The 25,805-nt window shown below is 44.0% G+C and overlaps 1 protein-coding gene across 4 annotated transcripts in view; it reads right to left on the reverse strand.

Moving 5' to 3' along the window:
- Positions 1–25,805, reverse strand: part of PRKCZ (protein kinase C zeta) — a 264,054-nt gene that overhangs the window by 141,518 nt on the left and 96,731 nt on the right. The window contains exon 1 of one of the 4 annotated variants that reach the window (XM_040427535.1): positions 23,981–24,103. The exons of 2 other annotated variants lie outside the window; for them this stretch is intronic. In XM_040427535.1, the coding sequence (XP_040283469.1) occupies positions 23,981–23,996 (16 nt within the window). In that variant the 5' untranslated portion in view covers positions 23,997–24,103. Of the gene's footprint in view, positions 1–22,836; positions 23,096–23,980; positions 24,104–25,805 lie in introns of those variants that run through there. One more of the 4 variants, XM_040427528.1, reaches the window with a different exon arrangement.

Genomic DNA, 25,805 nt, shown 5'->3' on the forward strand with positions numbered 1-25,805 from the left:
ATGTGCGGAAGTACATGGCAACATTTGTAAGGAGAAAAAAATAAAATCACAGCGCGGGTAGGCGGGCACAGATGTATTTTGATTAAAATATACTGGCTAGGAGTCTCAGATTTTGGCCTCATGCACACGACTGTTTTATTCCGTGTCCATTGGCCAGTTTTTCGGGATTTTCTGCGGACCCATTGATTTTCAATGGGTCCGTTGAAAACTCGGCTAATGAACAGTTTGCCATCCGCGTCAGTGATTCCAGTCAGTAAAAAAAATATAACCTGTCCTATTTTTGCGGAAAACGGTTTGCGGACCCATTCAAGTCAATAGGACCGCTAAAAAACGGAGGCACACAAGATTGTCATCCGCGTTCGCGCGTCAGTTTTTTTTCCTATCATTTGCATGGCAAACCTGTCTTAGACTTTTTTTTTTACATTCCTTTATTGTCTGGTCGTCCTCCAAAAATAAAGGAAGACACACGGAAACAAAAATGGACACGGATCACGGAACCCCATTTTGCGGACCGATAAAAACAACTGTCGTGTGCATGAGGCCTTTATCATATCAGAGTGAGCGCTTAGGCCATATATAATGTTATATCTATAGTGCATTATTTATCGTGATTTTTTTCCATACATATAGCAACATAGAATTTCTAATAGATGAAGGTAGTATTCTTTTTATGAAAGGCTGGCTGGATCAATTCACTGCCTGCACATCTAAAGGAGTCCCGTGGTCCAGCCATAATCTGCTCGATACATTATTACTAGATATACATTACTATGTATGCTATTTAGGCCAGAACATTGGACCCCAGGAATCTCAGGTTGCAATTATTCAATAAGACCTGATTAACATAACGGATATCCACAGCAGCCTTATTGGCTTAAGCACAGATGTTTCCCATATCCAGATAATATAAATCCACATTATTTCATTCCAAGACAGGAGCAGCTAGATCATCAGTGGATTAATCTAATGGGAAGATAAGATCAAATGAAATCGGACTATCACCAGGGAAACTGGTTTCTATCTTCTTAATACATGTGCTCTAAAAATATGATGCACAAAAGAAAAAAATAAAGAAAGAAAAAAATCTGAGTAGATTTATTTGTGAAAGATTGCAATAACGACAGCAGATCTTAATCATAAATAATTACTAGAGCATTAGTTACATTTCAAGTATATGATCAGTGGATGATGTACCATAAATACATTTATCTCAGAACAAATAGTAAAGCTTGTGAGGGAAAACTGAACAGAAATAGGATATACTGTAATATGACTAATGCGTTATACATACAAATTATAATATCATGTACAGAGAACGTTTCGCAGGTAATAACAAAAGCTGCTCCTGGAAGTCTGCACTGAGCAGGGTAGCGATGACACTTAAAAATTAAAAACTTCAAGAAATCTATGCTTCAGCTGTATATACCGAATGTATCCATAACCTATAATGGGCCAGACCTAAGTGTCAGCACATCTTGGCTGTCCATGGTTTTGATATTGGCGTCCTATCCTCAGGATTGGATGTCAATATTTGATTAGCGGGGGACAGACTCCCGACCCTCCACCGATCAGCTGTTTGAGCGGCACTGCTGTTTGTGCTGTGTGAGCACAGCGTCATACGCTATATAGTGGCTGTGCTTGATAGTGCAGCTCAGGCCTATTCATTTGAATGGAACAGGGCTGCGTCTAGGCCATGTGACTGATGAATGTGACGTCACTGGTCTAGGAAGTGTCACAATGCTCATCCAAGTTTTGGATTCTTTATTATCCATGAACTTCCCGTTAGACACTGCGCACAGGTACCGTTACTGGCAATGCGCAAACAGAGCGACCAAGGAGGTACAGCTTCCTACGAGCCCAGACAAAGGGATACAACTGGGTAACAACACTGGGAGACATTTTTTTACACTGGTATGAAGGAAAAGTGGAGGAGGTGTCCATAGCAGAGAGCTTCTTTTATTCTCAACAGGCCTCGGAGAAAAGAGATATGGAATTATAGCAGACAATACACCTTTCTACAAGTCACCAGAAGATTTACAAGCTTTTCTTTGTACTGTGACAAGACACCGTTATGGTTTCCTCTGAATGTGCTGGCTGCAAATACTTCACTGCATGTATTTCCAGCTGGAGGCAAAAATGTTAAAGCAATGCGGCATTTGTAATCCATGGCCATCTATAATGTGCATTTACTCGACAGTCTCCCTAATGTACCTTTAACAGAGCCCTGGTAATCAGATCTTCTCTTCCTATTATGCTTGTCATGACATCCAGAAACATCTTGTCCTACTTTGTCCCTGCAAGCTTTCAAGAGAACCACTCCTGATACAAAATTACACAGCAGTCACGCACGGCCCTTTTTTCTTTTTACATACAAAAAAATCTGATGTAAAAGCACCTCCTGTCAAACTGCATTCAAACCTCGACAATTATCAGATAAATCTGCAAACTAAGCAATTTATCGACTACCCTGAGGTCATGCTCAATATACCCAATATAATGTCACTATGCGGATATGCTGAAGACACATCTCATGCCTAAAAATAATCGGGTCACAATAAAAACAGGAAACAAAGCGCAATATAACTGCCTGTCCTGTGCCGTCAGCCGACCTAATGGGAGGCCTTAGGCACCCCTCAGATGCAGAGCTGTAGACACTATCATATGATGGAGAGATTCTGCCCTAATGACAATGCTTCTCCATACAGAATCGCACAGAGTTACAGCATGGCCCCATAGAAGTCGTATTACAGCTCTGCACAACTCAAAAGCCATATGACTATACGTCATGTGCAAGAGCCCCAAGATATAACAAGAATACTCCCAAAATAATGATTCCATATTTTAAAATTATGGCACAAGAAACAAAAACAGAAAATGCAAACAAACAAAATATATTTAAACGGTATTCCCATCTCAGACAATGGGGGCATATGACTAGGATATGCCCCCATTGTCTGATAGCTGCGGGTCCCACCTCTGAGACCCGCACCGACACGAAGAACAGAGCCCCGAAAGATGTGGAGGGCGCACTGGCTCGGCTATTTCTGTCGACCCCATAGAAATGAATGGGAGCTGTGGCCGCGCAAACGCTTTGCGCTCCCATTCACTATTATGGGGAGAGCGCTTGGTGGTGGCCAGGGTCCTCCAGACACCACCTTCCCTGCTCCGATTTCTGTGTTGCTGCAGGTCCAGGATGTGGGACCCGCACCTATCAGACAATGGGCGCACATCCTAGCGATAAGCCCCCATTGTCTCAGGTGGGAATACCCCTTTAAGGCTAGTTTTTATACTAGCATTTGAGAGCTCCAGCAGGCTGTTCCAGATACAGGTTGCATAGTCATCTCATCTGGCCCTGCGAGTCCAGAATGTGAGGGAGAGGCTGGCAAAGGATGCAGGAGGAGCAAGGGTGCACAGAGTGGCTTGGGCCCACCCCAATGCACTTAATCAGGTTTTCTGACTAACTGATTACCTATCCTCTGGAAATGCTTTGGTATCGCAGCTCAGGCCCATTCACTCGAATGGGACTGGACTGTACCCTAGACCATGGGACCAATAAATGTGACTTCACAGGCCTCGGTTAAGCTGCAAGTAGGCAATGGTGCTCACAGGAGCAATGGTGCCTTCTCAGACAGCTGATCGCAGGGGGTCTCAGGTGTTGGACCTCCACCAATCAGAAACTGATGACATACCTAGAGGATAGGTAATCAATTAAAAAGCGTCTGAAACCCCTTTAATCTGTGTGCCATCTACAGATCACTTGAATAAGCCTACCAGGAAAAATCAGAAGAAGGTAGAACGAAACTGCCCATGTCAGTTTAATGGAGCACTGTTCAGTCTGGGCGCTGCCCATGTCAGTTTAATGGAGCACTGTTCAGTCTGGGCGCTGCCCATGTCAGTTTAATGGAGCACTGTTCAGTCCGGGCACTGCTCATGTCAGTTTAATGGAGCACTGTTCAGTCCGGGCGCTGCCCATGTCAGTTTAATGGAGCACTGTTCAGTCCGGGCGCTGCCCATGCTAAACTCTGACATTACTTGCAAGAAAACCTCGCTCATCTGAAAAGGACTTAGTGCTAATGAGCTATTCAGTCTTACACAACAGCAATCCATTATGCATTAAAACGAATACATGCAGGCAGGAACAGCAGCTCTTTTAGGCAGTTTCCAGGTAATAAAATATCACAAATTCCAGATTTTATATTTGCTGAATATAGATCCAATGTAATCTACCGCTAAATTCTTTCACTATTTCAACACCAAAAGAAAAGACGAGCCCCTAGGACAGTTCCTAGCAGTACCAGCATCTCAAGCGATTCAGTCCCATATAATGGAAAGACACATTCATACAATTTCAGCTTGGTTGAATGACAACTTAAAGATAGTCAGGTTTCATAAGACAGCAGGGGTTTCTTGCACCAGACTTTAGCAGCAGTGGTCTTTCCATTCAAGATGCCATGACACAGCGACAATATGAGGAAACAGTGCATTAAAAAAGGTTTTGAAACATCTGCAGAATTCTGATTTATACAAGTCAAGATGTAAGAACCATCTAAAAGCTCATGTCTGGAATGCAAGGACCACAGTGGCCACCAACTCAGACACTGGGCTTTTAAAGTCTCAATTGAGACGGTATCTAAGATTTCGGCTACACAGCGATTTTGAGTCTAAGGCTACTTTCACACTGGCGTTTTGGCTTTCTGTTTGTGAGATCCGTTCAGGGCTCTCACGAGCAGTCCACAACGGATCAGTTTTGCCCTAATGCATTCTTAATGGAAAAGGATCCGCTCAGAATGCATCAGTTTGGCTCTGTTCAGTCTCCATTCCGCTTTGGAGGCGGACACCAAAACGCTGCTTGCAGCGTTTTGGTGTCAGTCTGATGAAACTGAGCCAAACGTTTTTTTATGACACAATCTGGCACAATAGAAAACGCATTCGTCCTCCATTGACTTTCAATGGTGTTCAAGACGGATCCGTCTTGGCTATGTTGAAGATAATACAAACGGATCCGTTCTGAACAGATGCATGCGGTTGTATTATCTGAACAGATAGTCTGTGCAGATCCATGACGTATCCACACAAAACGCGAGTGTGAAAGTAGCCTAACATGACCAAGTATCGCAGTGCAGCAGGGCAGCCATAGAAATAAATGGGGTGGTAGCAAAACATGCTACCATGTGCAGAAACACTACAACACTGTTAGATTTTTTACGATTTGGATGTCAAAGACGTAGAAAATATTTAAAGTCACTCTGTGACCCTTTTCATTTATATGACTGCCCTGCTATAATGCCCTACCTTGGCATCTCAAAATCGTCATGCAGCCGAACCCTGAGAGTCATTGTCTCAAACATTCATTATTTACAAGTGGGGTAGAGCGAACAGCTGGAAGTTCGGGTTCACCCGAACTTCGCATTCGGGACCCTAACTTGACCCCAAACCCGTACCCCATTGAAGTGAATAGGGACCCGAACTTTGGGGCACTAAAATGGCTCTAAAAAAGTAATAGAAAGGGCTAGAGGGCTACAAAAGAAAGCAAAATAGGGGTAAGAGCAGGGCAATTGCCCAGAAAACAAATGTGGATAGGGAAAATTAAAATAACAACGCCCGAAGCGTTTTTTTCAAGGAGACAAAGAATGGGATAGAAACGCTGACGACTGCGTCATCGGCACTGGTCATGTTTGTCGAGTACTCGGAAACAGCGCAACACGGCACACACGTCCCGCATGGAGGTCCACTCATTGGTGGTGAAGTGGTGCTGTTCCGCAGAGCCACTCACCCGTGCGTGATGCAGCTGAAACTCCACTATGGCCTGCTGCTGCTCGCACTGTCTCTCCAGCAGGTGCAAGGTGGAGTTCCACCTTGTGGGCACGTCGCACATGAGGCCATGAGCAAGAAGGCCGAAGTTACGCTGCAGCGCAGACAGGCGAGCAGCAGCAGGGTGAGAACACCGAAAGCGTGCACAGACGGACCGCACTTTCTGCAGCAGCTAGCTCAGACATATCGGGGTAACCTCTGCACCACCAAATTTAGCACATGCACCAGGAAAGAGATGTGCGTCAAACCAGCTAGGCTCAGAGCTGCTGCGAGACTTCGCCCACTATCGCACACCACCAGGCCAAGCTTCAGGCTCAGTGTCACCAACCACTCATCGGTCTGTTGTTCTATGCCCGTCCACAGCTCCTGCGCAGTGTGGGGTTTTTCCCCCAAACAGATGAGTTTCAAAACAGACCCCTGGGGCTGTGCTGAAGTTGGTGGTGAAGGTGTTATACTGACCAGATGAAAAGGCGGTAGAGGAGATAGCGGAGGAGGAGGCAACGAGAAACGTCCTGCAATCCTCGGTGGCGGAAGGACATGCGTCAAATTGCTATACGCCTCAGGCCCAGCCGCTATTGCATCTACCCAGTGTGCAGTTAGGGAAATATAACGTCCCTGCCCGTGCTTTCTGGTCCATGTATTGGTGGTTATGTAGACCTTGCCACAGATGGCGTTGCGCAGTGCAAACCCAATTTTGTCCACCACTTGGTTGTGCAGGACGGGGATGGCTCACCTGGAAAAGTAGTGGCGGCTGGGAACCACTTACTGTGGACCAGCCACCGCCATAAGTTTTTTTAAAGTCTCCGTCTCCACTAGACGGAATGACAGCATTTCAAAGGCCAGGAATTTTGAAATGCTGGCATTCAGGGCCAGGGATCGTGGGTGGGTAGGGGGGTACTTCCTCTTTCTCTCCAGTGTTTGGGAGATGGACAGATGAACGCTTCCATGGGTCATTGTGGAGATGCTTGGTGACGGACGTGGTGGCATTGCTGCCACATCCTCTGTTTGCGGGGTGGCAGGTGCCACTGTCACTCCAGAGTGGGAGGAAGAGGCCGAGACTGCAGCAGAAGAGGGACCAGGAGAAGCCTAAGATCTTTCGGAGTTTTTGAGGAGTTTACTCCACTGCAGCTCGTGCTTTGCATTTAGATGCCTGGTCATGCAGGTGTTGCTCAGGTTTAGAACATTTATGCCTCGCTTCAGGCTCTGATTGCACAGCGTACAAACCAGACGCATTTTGTCGTCAGCACGTTGTCTGAAGAACTGCCACGAAAGGGAAATCCTTAGAGCTGGCTTTAGTGTGCTCAGTCCCTGGGTGTGGTGGGCAGTAGCGGGCGTACTGGCTAGGGGACGGACACTCTGCTTTTGCACCCTGCTCCCTCTTGTGCTGTGCGGCTGTCGCTGTGTGAACACTACCTCTTCCTCCGAACTGCACACGTCACTCGCATGACCATGATTCCATGTGGGGTCTAGGACCTCATCATCCTCCACATCATCTTCCACCCCTGCCCTTCTTGCCAGTCTGCACACTGCAGAAAGCCGCAGCAGTTGGCACCTGTGTTTCGTCATCATCAGAGATGTGCTGCGGTAGTCCTCCCATGTCCACATCCTGAAACATAAGTGGTTGGGCATCAGTGAACTCAATGTCTTCCACTTCTGGAGCAGGGCTATATGGACGACCCTCGGAAACCCTGCCAGCAGAGTCTTCAAAAAGCATAAGAGACTGCTGCATGACTTGGGGCTTAGACTGCATGGCTGATTTGCAAGGGGATGAGGTGAAAGACAGATGCACATGGGCTGCAGGTGCCAATTCTGCACGTTGAGCAAGGGACCGGGTTGGGAGAGAATGAAGGAACTGGAGGCGCTGTCAGCCACCCAATCTACTACCGCCTCTACTTGTTTTGGCCTCACTATTCGTACACAGGTATTCGGGCCTACAAAATAATGCTGAACGTTCTGTCGCCTATGTGCCCCTGAGGAAGGTGTTCCATTTGGGTGTGTAGCTGGCACAGATCGACCACGACCTCTCCCTGCAACAGGAGCTCCACCAACCCCAGCAGCACCACGACCAGGTGCACATCCCTTATTTGATGCTCTCCTCATTCTTTGAGGGCACCCACTGAACTAACAGACGGATTAACTATATTAATTATTTTCCCTGTCACGTATGCAGTGCAGGTGTACTTCACGCAATAAATGGGTATATGACGTGCACCTAACTAACAGACGGATTAACTATTATATTTGTGTGTCAGGGGTACAAAGCAATGTTGCATTGCACCCACACAAAAAGAAACAAAACAAAACAAAAAAAAAAAAAAAACAACACACTAACACTGTCCCTCACTTCAGCTGCCTGTTTTCTGTCCCTTCACTACTGAGAGCTGATGGGCGGTGCTACACGTGATCCAGCTTCTATAGAGGCTGGGTCACATGATGCACCGGCCAATCACAGCCATGCCATTAGTAGGCATGGCTGTGATGGCTTCTAAGGGCACACAGATTAGGCTACTTTCACACCTGCGTTAGGTGCGGATCCGTCTGGTATCTGCACAGATGGATCCACACCTTTAATGCAAACGCTTGTAACCGTTCAGAACGGATCCGTTTGCATTATTTATTTTTTATAAAAAGTCTAAGTCAAAACGGATCCGTCCTGACTTACATTGAAAGTCAATGGGGGACGGATCCCTTTTTAACTGCACCATATTGTGTCAGTGAAAACGGATGCGTCCCCATTGACTTACATTTGGTGTCCCCCTCCAGTGCGGTGTCCCCCTCCAGTGCGGAATGGAGGCGGAACGGAGCCAAACTGATGCATTCTGAACAGATCCTATTCAGAATGCATTGGGGCTGAACGGATCCATTTTGAACCATTTGTGAGAGCCCTGAAACGGATCTCACAAACGGAATTCAAAACGCCAGTGTGAAAGTAGCCCTAAAAGCTTGTTGATTGGCTGCCCTGCAGCCTTTCAACAAGATTTATTAAATGCCCGAACACCGAACTCGAACTTTTCCGGCAAAGTTCGGGTCCGGGTACCAAAAGTCGTAAAGTTCGGTACAGATCCGAACTTTACAGTTTGGGTTCGTTCAACACTAAGTGTACGAAAGGCGGCAAACAGACAAAAATAGCCCCAATGAAGGCAAAAAGAAAAAAAAAAAAAAAAACTATGACGTTTGATGTATCATGAAAACTATACAGATTTTTTTCCCATGGCAACCTGCCGCTTGTTTAAATGCATAGTTTTCGAATACAGGAAGAATATATGTACTTCAGAAAAGTAAAGAGCCCTATACCAAGGAGCATCTCCATGCTTTGTAACGCTATGCCCTATTTTCCTCACACAAAAAACATACATTTATTATAAATATATTCCCAAATACCTTTCATTATTTATAATGGCTCGTTTTGTCTGGGGAGCAATCATCAGGGGGAATAAAATGGCCGCTGTCCCACTAGTTCACACAAAACCTGTCCTGATCACGCATGAGGACAAGTTACTTCACAACACTGAGGTAAAGAGCTGCCTCATCCTCCTCTCTGCTCGTCAGGGATTATGATCCTGAATACAGATGATGTATCTTCAGCTGAATCTCTCTAGGAATGTAGCTCACGAAGAGACAAAGTACAGAGAGGACAGACAGGACAGGGAAAGGGAGACTGCATACAAGTGCTGCAGCTCATTAGTCACACCTCACCCCCTCTCATGTCTCATCTCCATTCCCACAGTGATTCACCTGTATTCAGGATCATGATTCCTGACAAGCAGAACAGAGGAGGATGAGGCTCAAGTGTCACTTGTCCTCCTGTGTGATTAGGACAGGTTTTATGTGTACTGATAGGATGGCAGCCATTTTTTTTTCTCCTAATGATTGCTGCCTAGACAAAACAATCCATTCTAAGTAATGAAAGGTATTTGTGAATATATTTATTCTAAAATAATATTTAAGTATTTTCATTTTTTTAATTCCTGGAGAACCCACTTTAAAGAGGACCTTTCACCGATTCTTACCCTATGAACTAACTATACAGATAGGTAGAGCGGCACCCGGGGATCTCACTGCACTTACTATTATCCCCGGGCGCCGCTCCGTTCTGCCGCTATGCCCTCCGGTATCTCCGCTCACTAAGTTATAGTAGGCGGAGATACCAGTCCCTAAGTTATGGTAGGCGGAGTCTGCCCTAGCGCTGGCCAATCGCAGCGCAGAGCTCACAGCCTGGGAGGTTATTTTCTCCCAGGCTGTGAGCTCTGCAGTGCGATTGGCCAGCGCTAGGGCAGACTCCGCCTACCATAACTTAGGGAACGGAGATACCGGAGGGCATAGCAGGAGAACGGAGCGGCGCCCGGGGATAATAGTAAGTGCAGAGAGATCCCCGGGTGCCGCTCTACCTATCTGTATAGTTAGTTCATAGGGTAAGAATCGGTGAAAGGTCCTCTTTAAGTATATTACCATAAATCAAATCATCCACTGTCACCAAGTCTAAAGGTTCCCAAAAACCTTCAATAGCTTTTGATCAAGCTCTTGTTCAGCCGACCATTATCTCTGACGCCCCCACGCATGGCTGAGTGAGTATTGCGGTTATTTATCAAACTGGTGTAAAGTACAACTGGCTTAGTTGCCCATAGCAACCAGATTCCACTTTTCATTATTAATAGCTCCTTTCATGTGAAAATGCGCCCAGCCAGCCTTCCAAACTGCCGTTCTTAAGCCCCGCCCAGCTCATCATTATTCACTTTGCTGGGCGGCGGCTAGAACTCTCCCCAGTCCCGATCCTGCGCAATTCAATCCTCCGGGCATCGTTCATGCCCAATCTTCTGCGCCTGCGCCCCGCCGTGCCGTTAGATCGCGCCTGCGTACACACACCAGCCTGCGTCTTCGAGAGACGCAGGCTGGTGTGTGTACGCAGGCGCGATCTAACGGCACGGCGGGGCGCAGGCGCAGAAGATTGGGCATGAACGATGCCCGGAGGATTGAATTGCGCAGGATCGGGACTGGGGAGAGTTCTAGCCGCCGCCCAGCAAAGTGAATAATGATGAGCTGGGCGGGGCTTAAGAACGGCAGTTGGGAAGGCTGGCTGGGCGCATTTTCACATGAAACGCCGCCCCTTGGGCAGATTGCTGACCGAAGAAGCAAGTTATAAAACTTTATATTTCGCTCTTTATAAGGTGGACAGGGGGGATACTTATATGCTTTTAAAAGACTGTATAAGACCTGTAATGTGATATATCTAACTATATATGCTGTTTTGGCCTGTCAGTGTCCCTTTAAAGGCTATGTACACCTTCGGAGGCGATTTTTAGGCTAAAATCATATTTTCAATTGGCCTTTTTTTAAAGAATATGGAGCCGTTCTGTCACAAAGGGTTAACTGTTTTTCTAGCTGTGTGACTGGTACTTTCAATTTGTGCAATAACCCTCATCTTTAAACGACTAAGAGGTTATAAACACCTATTTAAGCCACATCAGTAAGATAATGATTGAGCTATAATTAGTACTTATGATGTCAGAGAGCAGTGATGAGGAGCCTGTCAGCTCCCCAACTGACAGAAAAGAGAAAATACACAGGCTGTTACTAGAGCATCTCAGCTCTGTACAGAAGAAAGGGCTCCATACTTTTACTAAAGAACAATTGAAAAAAAAAAATTTTCAGCTCAAAATGAATACTATTCAATAATAATAATAATAATAATAATAATAATAATAATAATAAAACAATTACTTCCAAAAAGGTGTACATAGCCTTTAAATGAGAAGTGAATAAGACACTGCCAGACAACTTTAGCAGCAGCTTTTCTCTGCTGGACAAAGGTTCAGAGATCCTGAAACTCAACATGTCCAGTCCTTCTTTCTCAAGGACATCTGCCTCGGGGGAGTGTTGGGACACATTGTTTAGTCATCTAGTCCCACCACAATCAGTGTGCTCTGTCAACATTCAATGTCTCTGTTCACATCTAGTTTTTGTACATGTTGGAGCTATACATCAGCAGTTTTACGCCTAACAGTGTCTTTTTGGTATACGTTGGGCATTAAAGCATTAGAAGTACACATTATTTATTTTCACTGGGAAAATGTAGTCTACTTTGCTTCCCTGTGCAGAGGGACATTAAACACTGTTTATAAATAATGGGTGCTTATGGGAAATGTATCCCACTGTATACTTATTCAGTAGGCTTCGTCACAGGATTCAAATAAGGTATACCTCAGGAGATACTACCTACGTATACCTATGATGCAGGCTAACAGTGAAATGTGAACAGAGCCTAATGTGCTGTTGTAACCCGAAAGTGAAGATTCCCCTCTGGTAAAAAAAAATAAAATGTCAACAGCTTTGAAAATCAAGAAGAACTTAATTGGCAGACTGGCACTCTCTATCTGGTTACACGTAGAGGACACATGAACTGTATGGCGTACAATAATTAGCCCAATTGGAAAAGGAATTATTATAAACAATCCCTCTAAAAACAATAATACTTCTAAAATGCAAAAAATAAAGACATAAAAATCCTTATTGCCCAACATATAGGTGTTTTAGATCAATAACTGGGATTATAAATGGAGTGTGTCCAGGCACTGATCAAGATATTAAATCCCGATAATTTCAATGAATCAGTGATAGGTCTGCTATAGGAATTTAGACTTGTGAACAAAAATATAACAATATGTTCCACTGTAGTTTGGGTGCAGTCAAAGTCACTGTTGAAATACAGTTATCCGATATTGAAAATTAGCTAGATACAAAGATACTGAAATTTTGTGCATATGGAAAGACATGAAAAGTTACAAGCAGACAGAAGAAATGTAACTTCTGGATACATTGTAATTGGCTAAGAGATCTGCTCTTGAATTGATGTCAATTAATTTCTGAATGCCATAAAGGAAAAAAATAAAAAAAATAATAAAAATACAAAAATCAAGGTTAAAATGAAAGTTATAAATTATTTTCAAAAATATCAACAGTATTCTTAAAATGGAAGGTGCCCATACAACGCTTTTAGGATAGGTCATTAATATCAGATTGGCGGGGGTATCAGATCAGCTGCGCGCCTGAGGATAGGTCATCAATAAAAAAAATCTCTCAGAAAACCCCTTTAAAACTTTGTTAATTGTAGCTCAAGGCTGCAACATGAAACATGGAAAAAAAGTGACAGGGTCTAAAGACCTTCCGAATGCACTGTATACCATGCCCCCACATAGGTAGATCTCTTCATAAATTGAAGGAACGATAATTTTAAAGACGCATTTCATAGACTGCACTTAAAACAATTAGGTCAGTGAGCTTGTAGCTATAACTAAAGGGCTACCAAGGTAGAAAAGGGCAGATTTTTTTATGGTGTCTGTCATCTAGCTGTCTCCTCCAAGACAAGCGTTTAGAATGATGAATAATATACAGGGCCGACCAGTGTGTGCTCTGCAGTCCATGATTGTAAACCTGGCGAACCGAATCTCAGAAAGAGAGTTATGTTCTAGCATTAATACCCACTTCAAGCTTTGAATGGGAGAAAACAATTCAAGAAAAGAAAGTTCAATTTACTGCGAGGGCAAATGCAAAGAAACGTTCTCCAAAGTAATGCCATCACATTCATTTACTTCTATGGAGGAATACAGGACCGGCCAGCGAGGTCAACGCATGCAGCAGTTAGAGGGATAACCACAGGATTTACACAAAATCAACCTAGGCAGACATCCAACAGAAGACAATGCTTGAAGCAAAAATCATTGCAGCTTGTGCTCAAACAACCACCATTACTGTGTATAAAACAGAACACAAACTGGATGCAAAGATCAGACCAAACGTTAACATTTACACAGCAATAACAGATTCTCTATGTGCAATATATATATTGTGGGGTTTCGCTCTGGTAGACAGGATTAGCGGACGCAGAATATCGACAACAAGTTCTTTGGATCAAACAGTTCAGTGTTTTATTTACACTTCAGGCAAGTAACAAAACAGTCCTATTCAAACAAAAAGTCACCTTGCGGTGGTAATTCACACCATGCAGCAATTCTGCCTCAGAGTCCTTGAGCATAGCAGCGCCAACCTGTTTTCACGCCAAATGGGTAGCAAGCCTTCATCCAGACACAAGGCTCCCAGATCCCAACACAGAGACCTCGCTTCTGAGCCCAGCTGCCTATTTAAGGACAGCCAGGTGCTGCCAAAACCCGGACCGGCACTTAAAATCCGGTCCGGTATTTGACCTCACCTAGCTGTAAATCAGCCCAGCAGCAAATGCTGAGAGGGAAATACCAGTTTTCCTATGAGAACAGCCCCAGTGAGAAGACTGAAACGTCACTATATGGGGGAATAAAGGACAACACATTTTTTCACCACCTGGATGTGCTGCAGCCTTTTTACCTTTTCTATGCTTAGATGGGATACATCTGAACTGCTGGCACTCTGATATATATATATATATATATATATATATATATTCTAGTATATAACTTACCAGTGCAAATGGTTATCTGCAAAAACAGATGCTTCCTAATACCTGAACATATGCTGTATAAATCTGTATATATCCTGTCTTGCCTTGGAAGACCAAAATGCTAAAGAACGAACGTCAAGCATGACTTCATCCAGCAGTGACACCTTCATACTATTCTCCCCTACTAGGCCCTACTAGCTTATCAGCCCCAGCTTGCACCCAAAGGACAATGTGGCACAACCTTCGGGATCTCTGGAGACGCACCTTATCTGAATGATGCTCCTCCTGTGCTTTCAACTTACAAATGAAAGCCTGCATTAGTATTACCGAAGTCAGTATGGCAGCCTTACATTCAAAAGCATCCACTTGTCTGAATGGTCTGGAGTAGTCAAGGACACCATGAACATATTGCTTTGCATTATTGTGTGCATATGCTCTGATGTGAATATATGTAATGCATAAACAACTTATGCTCAGGCTCCATCAATGCGGCATTATTTTTGGATAGTGACGAATATCTTTTATAATTGCTATGGCAACACTTTTTTAAAGGGTGTTTCAATACCTTGTTAGTTGGCCATTTATCTATTTTTGGCAACCCATTTCCTGGCCGACTATCTGCATTTTTTGTTTTCCGGTGTTCAGTTCCATCACAGGAGCTCAATACCGGAAAAAAAACTGATCAGTTTTATCCTAATGCATTCTGAATGGAGAGCATTCCGCCCTTTTACGTTTTTTTAGACGAAAATACCACAGCATGCTGTAGTTTCATCTCCGGCCAAAAATACTGAACATTTGCCGGAATGCTGGATCTGCCATTAATTTACATTGAAGTGTATTAGTGCCGGATCCGGCATTAAGTGTTCCGGCAAAACGGATCTGCATGCTTTTCCGGATGACACCGGAGACGGATCCGGTATTGCAATGCATTTGTCAGACGGTACTGCATACGGATCCGTCTGACAAATGCCATCAGTTTGTGTCCGGAAATGCCTGCCATTTCCTGGATTTTATTATTCAGCTTACAGTCTGGGCCTCATCCGCTCACTTGTTCTACCTTAGGCTAGGACTACACAGACAATATGCTATAGCTGCAGCGCACAGATCTTCAGGTAACTGCTGCATGACAAATATACTAAAACAGGCATGGTGGTGGGTAAATAAATACAAGTCAATCTTGTACAGAACATGTGAATCTGTCACACTGCAGGAATACCCTAGCCTTACAATAAGTGGAAGCCTGTATGGGTGGGCTCCCCCTGGTTCTCTCCAAGTACGCTCAAAGTTTTTATTGGCAGCTCATCTCGTGCTCCCTGTGCAGCTGCTGCTGTAGTTGCATTCACTCAGGGACTTGTTATTCTTCTGCCTACACGGCAAACTACTGCAAAATTATTAAAAAGGATGTTAAAGCTGCTCCGATTTAAGGTCCCAATCCTACAACCGTGGGGTTACAGACTACAAACAGCCGGACTGCAAAACACTTGCACTGACCGCGTGCACTCCGCATCGTGGTGAGGAACCTTTGACTTCCATAGGTCAGCGATCCACGAGATGTGACGAAAGATAGGACATGTCCTATCTTTTGTGGCGCAGAGGCCCAGGCCCAGAAGCCCATGGAGGCACACATAAGCAGCAAAAAATAGGACATGTCTTATCTTTCGCCGCATCTTGCAGATCGCACACGGCCACACGACGGTTGGTGCCCGTGTTTTGCACACCCACTGTTTGCAACATAGGCACGGCAGCCCCATGGTCGTGTGAATGGGGCCTTAAGGAGAGTCTGTCAGCAGTTTGGACTATGTTAAACTGCTGACAGCACTAAGTAAGGGCTGGGGAGAACAATACAAACATACCTATCATGGAGCTTTATTCATAAGGAGCAGGGTGAATATGAACTTTTAATCTACCAGATTCTGCTTCTTAAAGGGGGGTCCTGGTTTCTCTCTTTCTACTGCTGAAAACAGATGATCGATCTGATACTGATGATCTTATCCTGAGAAAAGGCCATCATTATATAGAAATTAGAAATCCCCTTTAAGTGAACTGAAGGCAGAGCTTCACTGAGAAGTGTATCAAACAGGTTTTCTCTCCTCTTCCCATTTAACACATATGCAAGCTCTGCAGGGAGATCTCAGCTTTCAGGAGACATAGCTGTTCGCCGAACAAGACTACAGCTGGCAGGTATCGGAAAATGTAATGGGTGCATTTCCAATACTGAACACCGCCACTCTGGACTAAACTCACAACATCCTAATGACTTCCGATGCGGAGTCCCTGCCTGACCACAGGTATACTGTACTGCGCTGACATAATGTCGTGAGTACAGTTCAGCAGACCAATGGTCAGGCAGGAACTCACAGCATCATAAATCATTGTGATGCTGTGAGTTTGGGTCACAAGTGGTGTTCAGTATGGGAGACAGGGCGTTTTCCCCGGACCAAACATGCTCGTGTGAAACTGGCCTCAGACAATGCCACAAACCATCATTTGGCTGCAGGGTATATGGAATTCAACCGCCACAGAGAAGCACTATAACCAGAAAGCCAATAAATCCACCCAGCATACCTCGCCACAAAATTAAACTAAAAGCAAACTGAATATGGCAAAAAGGAGTTTATTATAAACCAGAGAAATAATTTCCGGGATTTTAATATGATGACCTATCCTCAGATTGGACCTCAATATCCGATCACTGGGGGTCTGACACAAGACACCCCAATGATGAACAGTTTGAAGAGCTGTGACCTTTCGATACTATACCAAGCACCACGCAGTACACTGTATAATGGCTGTGCTTGGCACTGCAGCTCTGAATGAGACTGAGCTACACAAAGGCCATGTTACTGATGGATGTGATGGCACAGGCCGCAGCCCTTTCTAACAGCTGACCGGCAGGGTTGCCAGGGGTTAGGACGCCACAGATATTGATGACCTATGCAGGGGATAAAATCATGGAAAATAATCAAAAGTGGCAACAACAAAAAAATTAACACACAAAATCAGCTACAGTTTCAAACCTTTGACTTTAGTCAACAGAACCAGGGATTCCAAAGCTGGTACTTGCCCGGCCTAAAGCTGCCTATCTTCTGCGATCTGACGAGTGCAGGTACATTCAGCTTAGAATAACCGTTGTCAAACACATATCAAATTCCAACAATAAACAAATTAATAAAGACAGTAATATCTGCAGGGGAATAAGAAGCGCATGAAAAAAAAACACAATATACAGTCAAAGGCCTAGAAAACAACAAAATGAGTGTCATGTACACATAACAAGGAATGCATACAAACCTTTCACAGGAGCCACAACGAATACATTTAACTAGATAAAATACAGCACGCAGGAGATTTTCAAAATCTAAATATAGATAAGACCTCTAGCTGCCAGATCTCCCAGCAGGATACCACGCCAGTCAGCGAGAGAGTACAGCAAGCCATGGTGGATAGTGACAACCCAGTGTACGAAGCAGACCTGGGAGATTAAATGTGAAGAGACAGCACCTCTGGACATCTCCTGTCACCCGGAGCACTTCAGTCTCCATACCTCACATTTCGTAACACAAGAAATGACATTTATCCAAAAAGGAAGAAAAAAGCTAAATACATAAATAAAAAATTAAAAAAAGTAGACCAGGCATAAATGCCATGCCAGAGCTGATTTACTGAGGGACTACAACTCTTGGTATGTATCAACAGTGTGGTAGTAGAACATGCATTTTTTATATAATGTCTGACACTTAAAGGGCATCTGACAGCAGTTTTGTACCTATGAAGCTGGCTGACCTCTTACATGTGCACTTGGCAGCTGAAGACCTCTGTGTTGGTCCCATGTTCATATGTGGCCGCATTCCTGAGAAAAAAGATGTTTTAATATATGCAAATGTACCTCTAGGAGCAACGGGCTCAGCTCTGTCTGCAACTGCCTCTACACTTGATTGACAGGGACAGGCATTATGATGTTTTCACTGTCTGGTCATATCAAAGCGGCACTGGTAGAGAGAGCAGAGCTTCTAGGTGTAACGGCAACGCCCCTATACTGGAACATCCCAGCAATTCGGGCACATATGAACATGGGACCAACACAGATGCCTTCAGCTGCCAAGCGCACATGTAATAGGTCAGTCAGTGTCATAGGGACAAATCTGCTGACAGATGTCCTTTAAATACCCTGTCAGTGTATACAAGTGACTTGTTAAATCAGTTACCAGCACTAGCCAATTGTTATTATTCACACTATTTGTCAAGCACCAATGATCCAGGAAGACTTTTCTTACAGAGTTCTGTCCGTACCGAGTATCTATACATGTGGCAGTGTCCAGCCGGTCCACTTTACTCTCGTCTTTGGAGTACCCCGGTGGCTGTGACTTCTGTACAGAACGTCTTTGGGATTAGCGTACAATATCATTGTGCATGGAGCCACTATTACCTGTATTACAAGCGTAAGAGAGCAGTAGGAGGGACTCATCAGACTGGGAGGACAATCCGGCGATACCACCCAGTGGACATAACCTGTACTCCACCACTGTGAGACCACTTATAATAGGCTAATGAGGATAACCAGATACTGGCATACCCTAGGAGTCGTATTTGAGTTTTACAGCATTGGTGGCTCCGATGGTCAGGAGGACAATGGACTTGTGAGCCAAATTACTTATGTTACTTATAACTTACAAACTGTTGATATCATAGCAGATAGCATTTGTATTCGTGGCACCTTAAAGGAAACCTGTCATCAACTTTATGCTGCCCATACTAAAAGGCAACATAAAGTAGAGACAGGTGAGTTGATTTCAGCGGTCTGTCATCTAAAAGTAAGTGGTTGCCGAGAACCAACATCACAATCATTGCAGACTGGGCCTGGAAAAGAGTCACGGTTATTCATAAGTTCCTTCTTTTCCTGCCCACCTGCTGATGACTGACCGTCTTCTACCTAGTTTTCTGCCAATTTCTGATAACTGCCAATCATCAGCAGATGGGTGAGGGAGCAGGAGATTAGGAATAACCAGGACTCTTCTCAGGTAGATTTGACTCTTTTCAAGGCCTGGGCTGCAGTGATTATGAGGCTGGTTCTCAGCAACCACATACTTTTAGCTCATGAGTGACACACCGCTGAAATCAGCATTTCTGTCACTATTTTACGCTGCCCTCATTGAGGTCAGCGAAAAGTTGATGACAGGTTCCCTTTAACATACTCCCTGTATATAGTGGTAACTACATTCTACATTCAGTGACTTAGATGAAGAAAAAAAAAAAAGGGGGGGTGGGGGGCACAAAATATCACTAGATGCAGTATGGATGACGATTTTTCCCCTAGACTGTTGGCAAGGATAACATGGGGACCAGATTTGTTCCCAAGTCTTCCTACTGAGCTGGAAGACAGCGGCATTGGTGATGGGATAAATGGGCAAGTACAGGCATAACAATCTTTCCTACACAAGACAGAAGATTCTGGGATTTTATGAAAAGCCCTTTTAAAATTTCAAGCGGATTTCAGCGTATATACTGCATCAAATGTGTGCCCCATTGTTTTCATTGGGAATCTACACTGACATTCAGGAATTATCTCCACTGAATGGATTTAATCCACACATTCTGTCACCAAGGCAAATACAGGTCCGATTTGTGTATTTTCAGCTATGTGAACATCCCTCGTCATTAGAAACTGCATCCACAAGTTGATTAGTAGGGCACCTAGAGATACTGCCCAAATAACATTCGTCAGCATGATCAACCCTAGTAAAATAGGCAACCTGCCTGGTAGGGTTTACAATGCTGGGTGCAATAATTCCTGTCTTGTAGCAATTCGATGGGTATTTTTTCAAAAAGTCATGCTTATATTTGTAAGCTAATGAGGTTCTCTGGGCACAGAGGGGTGGACCTAGCCCCATGGAGCACCATTTCACCTCTGCTTTTCATTCCTTGCGACTCCCTCGCCCCCACTGATTCACAGGGCCAGGCCCCCTCACTGTTCTGATGGCCCTGAAATCTTGCGCTGGCTAGAGTACAATAAAATATATATTCACGAAACCTGCAGCTTTCAAGATCATAAGCTTAAAGGGGTTGTCCCACAAAAAATATTCTACAGTTTTGAAACCAGCGCCTGGATCTGAATACTTTTGTAATAGCATGTAAATAAAAATCATAACCACAGATTTATTCAATAAAATGTATCTGTATAGCGCCACCTAATGTTTGTTCTGTTTCTCATTTCTTTGACCTGATCACTGAGAAGGCCGCACATGCTCAGTTTAATCCTTCAACTGCGTCCTGAGCTGTGATAGGGAGAGCATGGACACACCTCCTGAGCTGTGATAGGAAGAGCATGGACATGCCCCTGAGCTGTGATAGGAAGAGCATGGACATGCCCCTGAGCTGTGATAGGAAGAGCATGGACACACCCCCTGAGCTGTGATAGGAAGAGCATGGACACACCCCCTGAGCTGTGATAGGGAGAGCATAGACACGCCTCCTGAGCTGCAGCAGAAAAGACACTCCCCTTGAGCTGTCAGCTTGATATAAATCTAGCAGAGCAATGAATGTGGAGATCTCTGGATCCATGTGAGGTACAGGGCTGGTTCTAGCTTTGTTAGAAAGATTGTCATGTGCTATACAATGTCTGATTTTAATTTTTTACATTAGTCATGGGATAACCCGTTTAAAGGGGTTGTCCAATGAGGCCAACTTATCCAGATAGGGACATAAGGGTGTGATCAGTGGGGGTCCAATCGCCATGGCTCCTGCTGATCACAAGAGTGGGGCCCGTGCTCCCAGTTTGAATAGAGTGGCAGACATGCATGCATGTCCACCAGTCCATTCAACTCTATGGGACTGCCAGAGATTGCCAAGTACAAGCACTCAGCTGCCCCATATAATTGAATGGAGTAACAGCACGCATGCGTGACCATCGCTCCGTTCACATAGGGGAGAAAGGGCCTCTGCCGATCAGACACTTATTCCCTATCTTGTGCTTTAGGGGGATAAGTTGTCTTAATGGACCAACCACTTTAAAGATTATAAAAAGAGACCTGCACCACCTGGAAGTATCGAGACAAATGTTTTAAAAACAGGACCGACCTCAAAGCAAATATACTCTCACAAGACTAATGAACCTACAATTAGAACAAATCAGGACATCTTGTAGCTCTGAGATCAAACATTGTACCTTTAGTGCTATAAATGTGAAGGCCATTAAAAAACCATTGAAGGGAATGAATAGTACAGCACACCAGTCTTCTTTAGAAAAAGAAGGTCACGCAGCGAGGGAGATCACTGCACATTTGAGTTATGGTATGTGTGACCTTGGAATTAAATGCTTAAATGATTAGAAAGAAAATATAAATCCTAACCTGTTACAGTAATAATGAGCAGGATAAAACTGTAAAAAAGCAAAAGCTAAAAGCCATAAAAGCAGAAACAGCTTAATCCAGTTTACCCCCTAGGTGAGTAGCCGCCTGATGTTTACATCCAGCAGTGGTTTGTATGGCCAGTATAGGAACGTGGCTCACAACGAGAAAGAAAAAGGTTCTCAAAAATAAGCAAATAGACAATCTGTGCCAAGATAATACAGTACTGACCACACGGGGCCACAACAGATGCCTAAATGAAGCCAGCAACAATTCCTACCAAAAACATAATATTACCTAATGTGGACATGTAAGTTATACCATCTCCAAAGCTCATCGTTTTTGCAATCCGGCTCATACTTTGATAAAATCTTTTCTGATTTATTGAACCGGTTACATGGTCCATGACGACGTTCCTTCATTCACCCTTAAGTGTGGACTCTTTAGCAGGACAGAATTATTGGATGTTTTATTTTAAAGAAGGGTCTCAGCAATCCACAAGGAAGATATTTAGGAGCGGTTCACTTGATATTCCATCATTCATACCAGACATACAAGACACAACGAGACTATACTGGAACGCAGCAAAACTGGGTACCCTAATACCCTAATACAGACTACACAGGGAAGCTATGAAGAGAGTAAAAACGCCCTATATATATATATATATATATATATATATATATATATATATATATATATATATATATATATATATATATATATATAATCCACTGAAAACAGAATTAGGATTTCAGGTAATAGTATACCCACAGACCATTGGAGTAGCATATATAAGGATAATTCACATAAATGACATAAGCAGTGTGTCTGCATTCAGAAACCCATTTGTGTTTAAAACGGTGATCCCCTAATATCCAATGTACAAGATGAGTTATGTGAAAAAGTATCTGCAGATTAATGAACCAACCAAAAGTCTTAAGATAGGAAACGCTCTGTCCAAAAGCCTAATTTAAAGCATCATTACAACAGCGGACTCATGAAGTCATTATGTAAAGGCATTCAAGTGTCTGCTTACATGCAGCACTGCAGAACATCCAAGCAGTCTTCGATTTGGCAGCTTAGGAAGAAACCATGCATTTGTTTAAAGAAGAACCACAGAAGGTCATATAGAGACAAAAATGGCCAAGATGTCATATCGGTATGGGAAATAAATGGCTTCCGATGCGTTACCTTACAACTGAGCAACGGTGATCTCAGTGTACCTGTCAAGAGAGGCCCTTGATAACATACCGTCAGATTTCTTGGGATACATTCCTTGCTTCAATATTCCTTATCGACAGCATCCCTTTTCCAAATCAATCCTCAGTGGCATCTTCTCCGTGTCAATCTCATCTCAATCTTTTCCCATGGCTTAGAGATAATTCAGTCACATCCACAGGCACGCAGAAGACAAGCAGTATTTTCATGTGTGGTAACAATCTACGTTGCAAAGCAGAACTGAAGGCACAGCAGCTACAGAGGCGGACTGCTGACTGCTCCGCATCACACACACACTCACGCACTCGCACACAGCAATGCATCAGCAGACAGCATGCAAGCTTCATCTATACATTACTCATACCAAAAGGTTTAATGTTCAGCATGCACAACACATAGATTTTTTCATACTGAAGGACGTATGAAAATGGTTAAAAAAAAAAAAAAAGACCCCCTACACCCCCCCTTCTCCCTTTATTAACGATTCTTCTGTATGACTATCTCTGCACATCAAGGACAAAAGGCAGAATCAGAGCTTGGATAGAACAGGCAGACATGGCACGAGAGGGCGAGACCAGGAAAAAATCAAGCGTTTAATAGTAGGCTGGTCATACAGCTCAACCTCACGTATCCAGGCACGGGTGGCTCAAATCCCAGGAGAGGCTATGGAACAGCTGAGGCACAGACGAAAACATGGTCTGGATGCCACACGCACACATACACAACACCATGACATCCAGGCACACAAGTACAAACTTTACAAGTCTGGCCGCTGACAGGCGGAGGATTGTTCCGAATGACACAAGGAGACCATCCTACCGTTCAGCACAACCTGCTACCTCGCAGGAGAATAACACTACTGGGTATGTTGTAGGCGTCTTGAGGAGCAGAATTATACATTTGTTATAAATGAACCTGCATAGAAACAACAGCAAGTGATAACGAGACAGAGCAGCACCCGCTGGCTTTGACAAATCTGCAATAAGGCTCTGTGTGTGGTCTCTACGGATAGCATTAACCAGATTACCCTAGGACATTGTGGGTTAACCGTCTGCATTTCATTAGGGAGGAAACCTAAATGGAGTTTCAAGACACATCCAGCCCCAATATCATAATAATAGAAAAGACACAGAGGAAAATACAAGGAGGGCGCAACAGACAGAGAGGAAAGGATCACCTTTAAAGTGATGCATACATCCAAAAGTAACAGCTGGTGCATTGTTTGAGCATCTCCGCTGGTCCCTGTATCAAGCACCCCATAGACAAGCAGCCAGAGCTCCCCACCTATCTCCTCCCCCTCTCGCTCTCCGTATGAAGGTAAAGGACAGCCAGTGCTGAGGCGACAAAAGGCTTTTCTGTGCACCAGGAACTACAGAGAGCGAGATGCTCATAGGCAGTGGGCGGGATGTTCCGGTGCCAGCCGTATTACACTGTCTGCAGGGCCCTGACACACACACAGGGCAACACATCCCCGGGAGACTCCCATGTAGGAAAACATTATTACACTGGCTCCGAGGAACACTTTTAGCATGCGTAATTGGTACATGAAATGGAAGAAGTGACATAACTGAGGAGAGCTGTAACACTGAGATCCTTTCAGTAGCAGGCCAGTGAGAAGGAGTAACCCTGTGATTAAATAAATGCTGGGCTCTGAAGTGGGCACCGGCAGACTGCGCAGGGCATTTGTGCCAAGATGCTGGCAGAATACTCAGACAAGTACTGTCCTCCTCTCTGGTATAAAGCAAAGTCTCCTGAAACCAGAAGATTGGGGTAGATGTGCAGAAGAAATCGCACCGTCTGATCTAGGTCACAACACATATTCATGGATCGTTAAATAAGCACCCCGACCAAAGTCACCTCTTTATACCACACAATTATTAATGAAACTCATTTATTTTCATCAACTGCACACAGTACGTCCAGTGGGCACACACCGTAGTACGGTGCAAAACAGGAAATATACTCATAGACCGGACATCCCAAAAAATATTAAGGGTTCATGCACACAGCAATATAAAACTCACACAAGTCCTGTCAGTGAAAAACGGATGTTTTCCCCTCAGTTTTGCGTTACTGGTTTCTATAATTCTGTTCCCACAGTGATGTCAGTTTTCATGCATATGAATAAAAAATTTTAAAAAATCTGACAACGATCAGTGGAAAATCAGACCGCCCTTCTGCGTAATTCCGTTTTTTTTTTTTCAATGACTTGAACAATGCAACACGTTGCATTTTCCCACACAAACCTATTCATTTCATGGGTTCCTTCTTGTGTCAACGCAGAAGATAGAACATGCTGCACTTTTCATGCAAAATGATCTTGCAGGAGATAAAAATGCCACCGTGCACAAACCCTTTGATTTTAATGGGTCAGTTTTCACTGCGGATACTGCCCTCCTTTCTAACATGGACCGCACCCATGTGTGAACCTCGCTGGTGTTCATGAGGCCTCCCCCCCAAAAAAAAAAGCAATCCCACCTTTAGCCCTAATAAATAAAATACATTATCCTTCAAGACCTCCATCTGTGTCCTCCTCTTGCCTGCTCCTCACACCATCATCTCCAAGATTTCTCACATGCATCCTCCATACTGTGGAACCCCACTACCCCCAGAACATCACACTCTTCCCACAACACCCAAACTTTCAACAGTAACCTGAAAACTCCCTACAACAACCGCATGAGCAGCCTCACCTTCTGTCTTTTTCCTTCTTCCCTTTATTGATTGAGTGTAAGCCCTCGTGGCCAGGGCCCAGTCGGTCACAAAGTAGTTAGCTGATAGTTCGCCACGTTACTTTTCTGGCTTTACATTATGCATGTAAACCCTTTTCATATCTACAGTACACTAGAATTAATGCACTTAATGTCAGATTTTATTAAACATTCTATTAAAAAATCCTCCACTTATTAGATGGGATCCAGATTTTTTTTTGATAGAACACTAGGAATTAGGAAAAGCAGTTGGATATAGTACAATGATCACAATGTAATTTATTAAATTAT

Source organism: Bufo bufo, chromosome 1, assembly GCF_905171765.1.
Source record: "Bufo bufo chromosome 1, aBufBuf1.1, whole genome shotgun sequence".
Taxonomy (NCBI): Eukaryota; Metazoa; Chordata; class Amphibia; order Anura; family Bufonidae; genus Bufo; species Bufo bufo.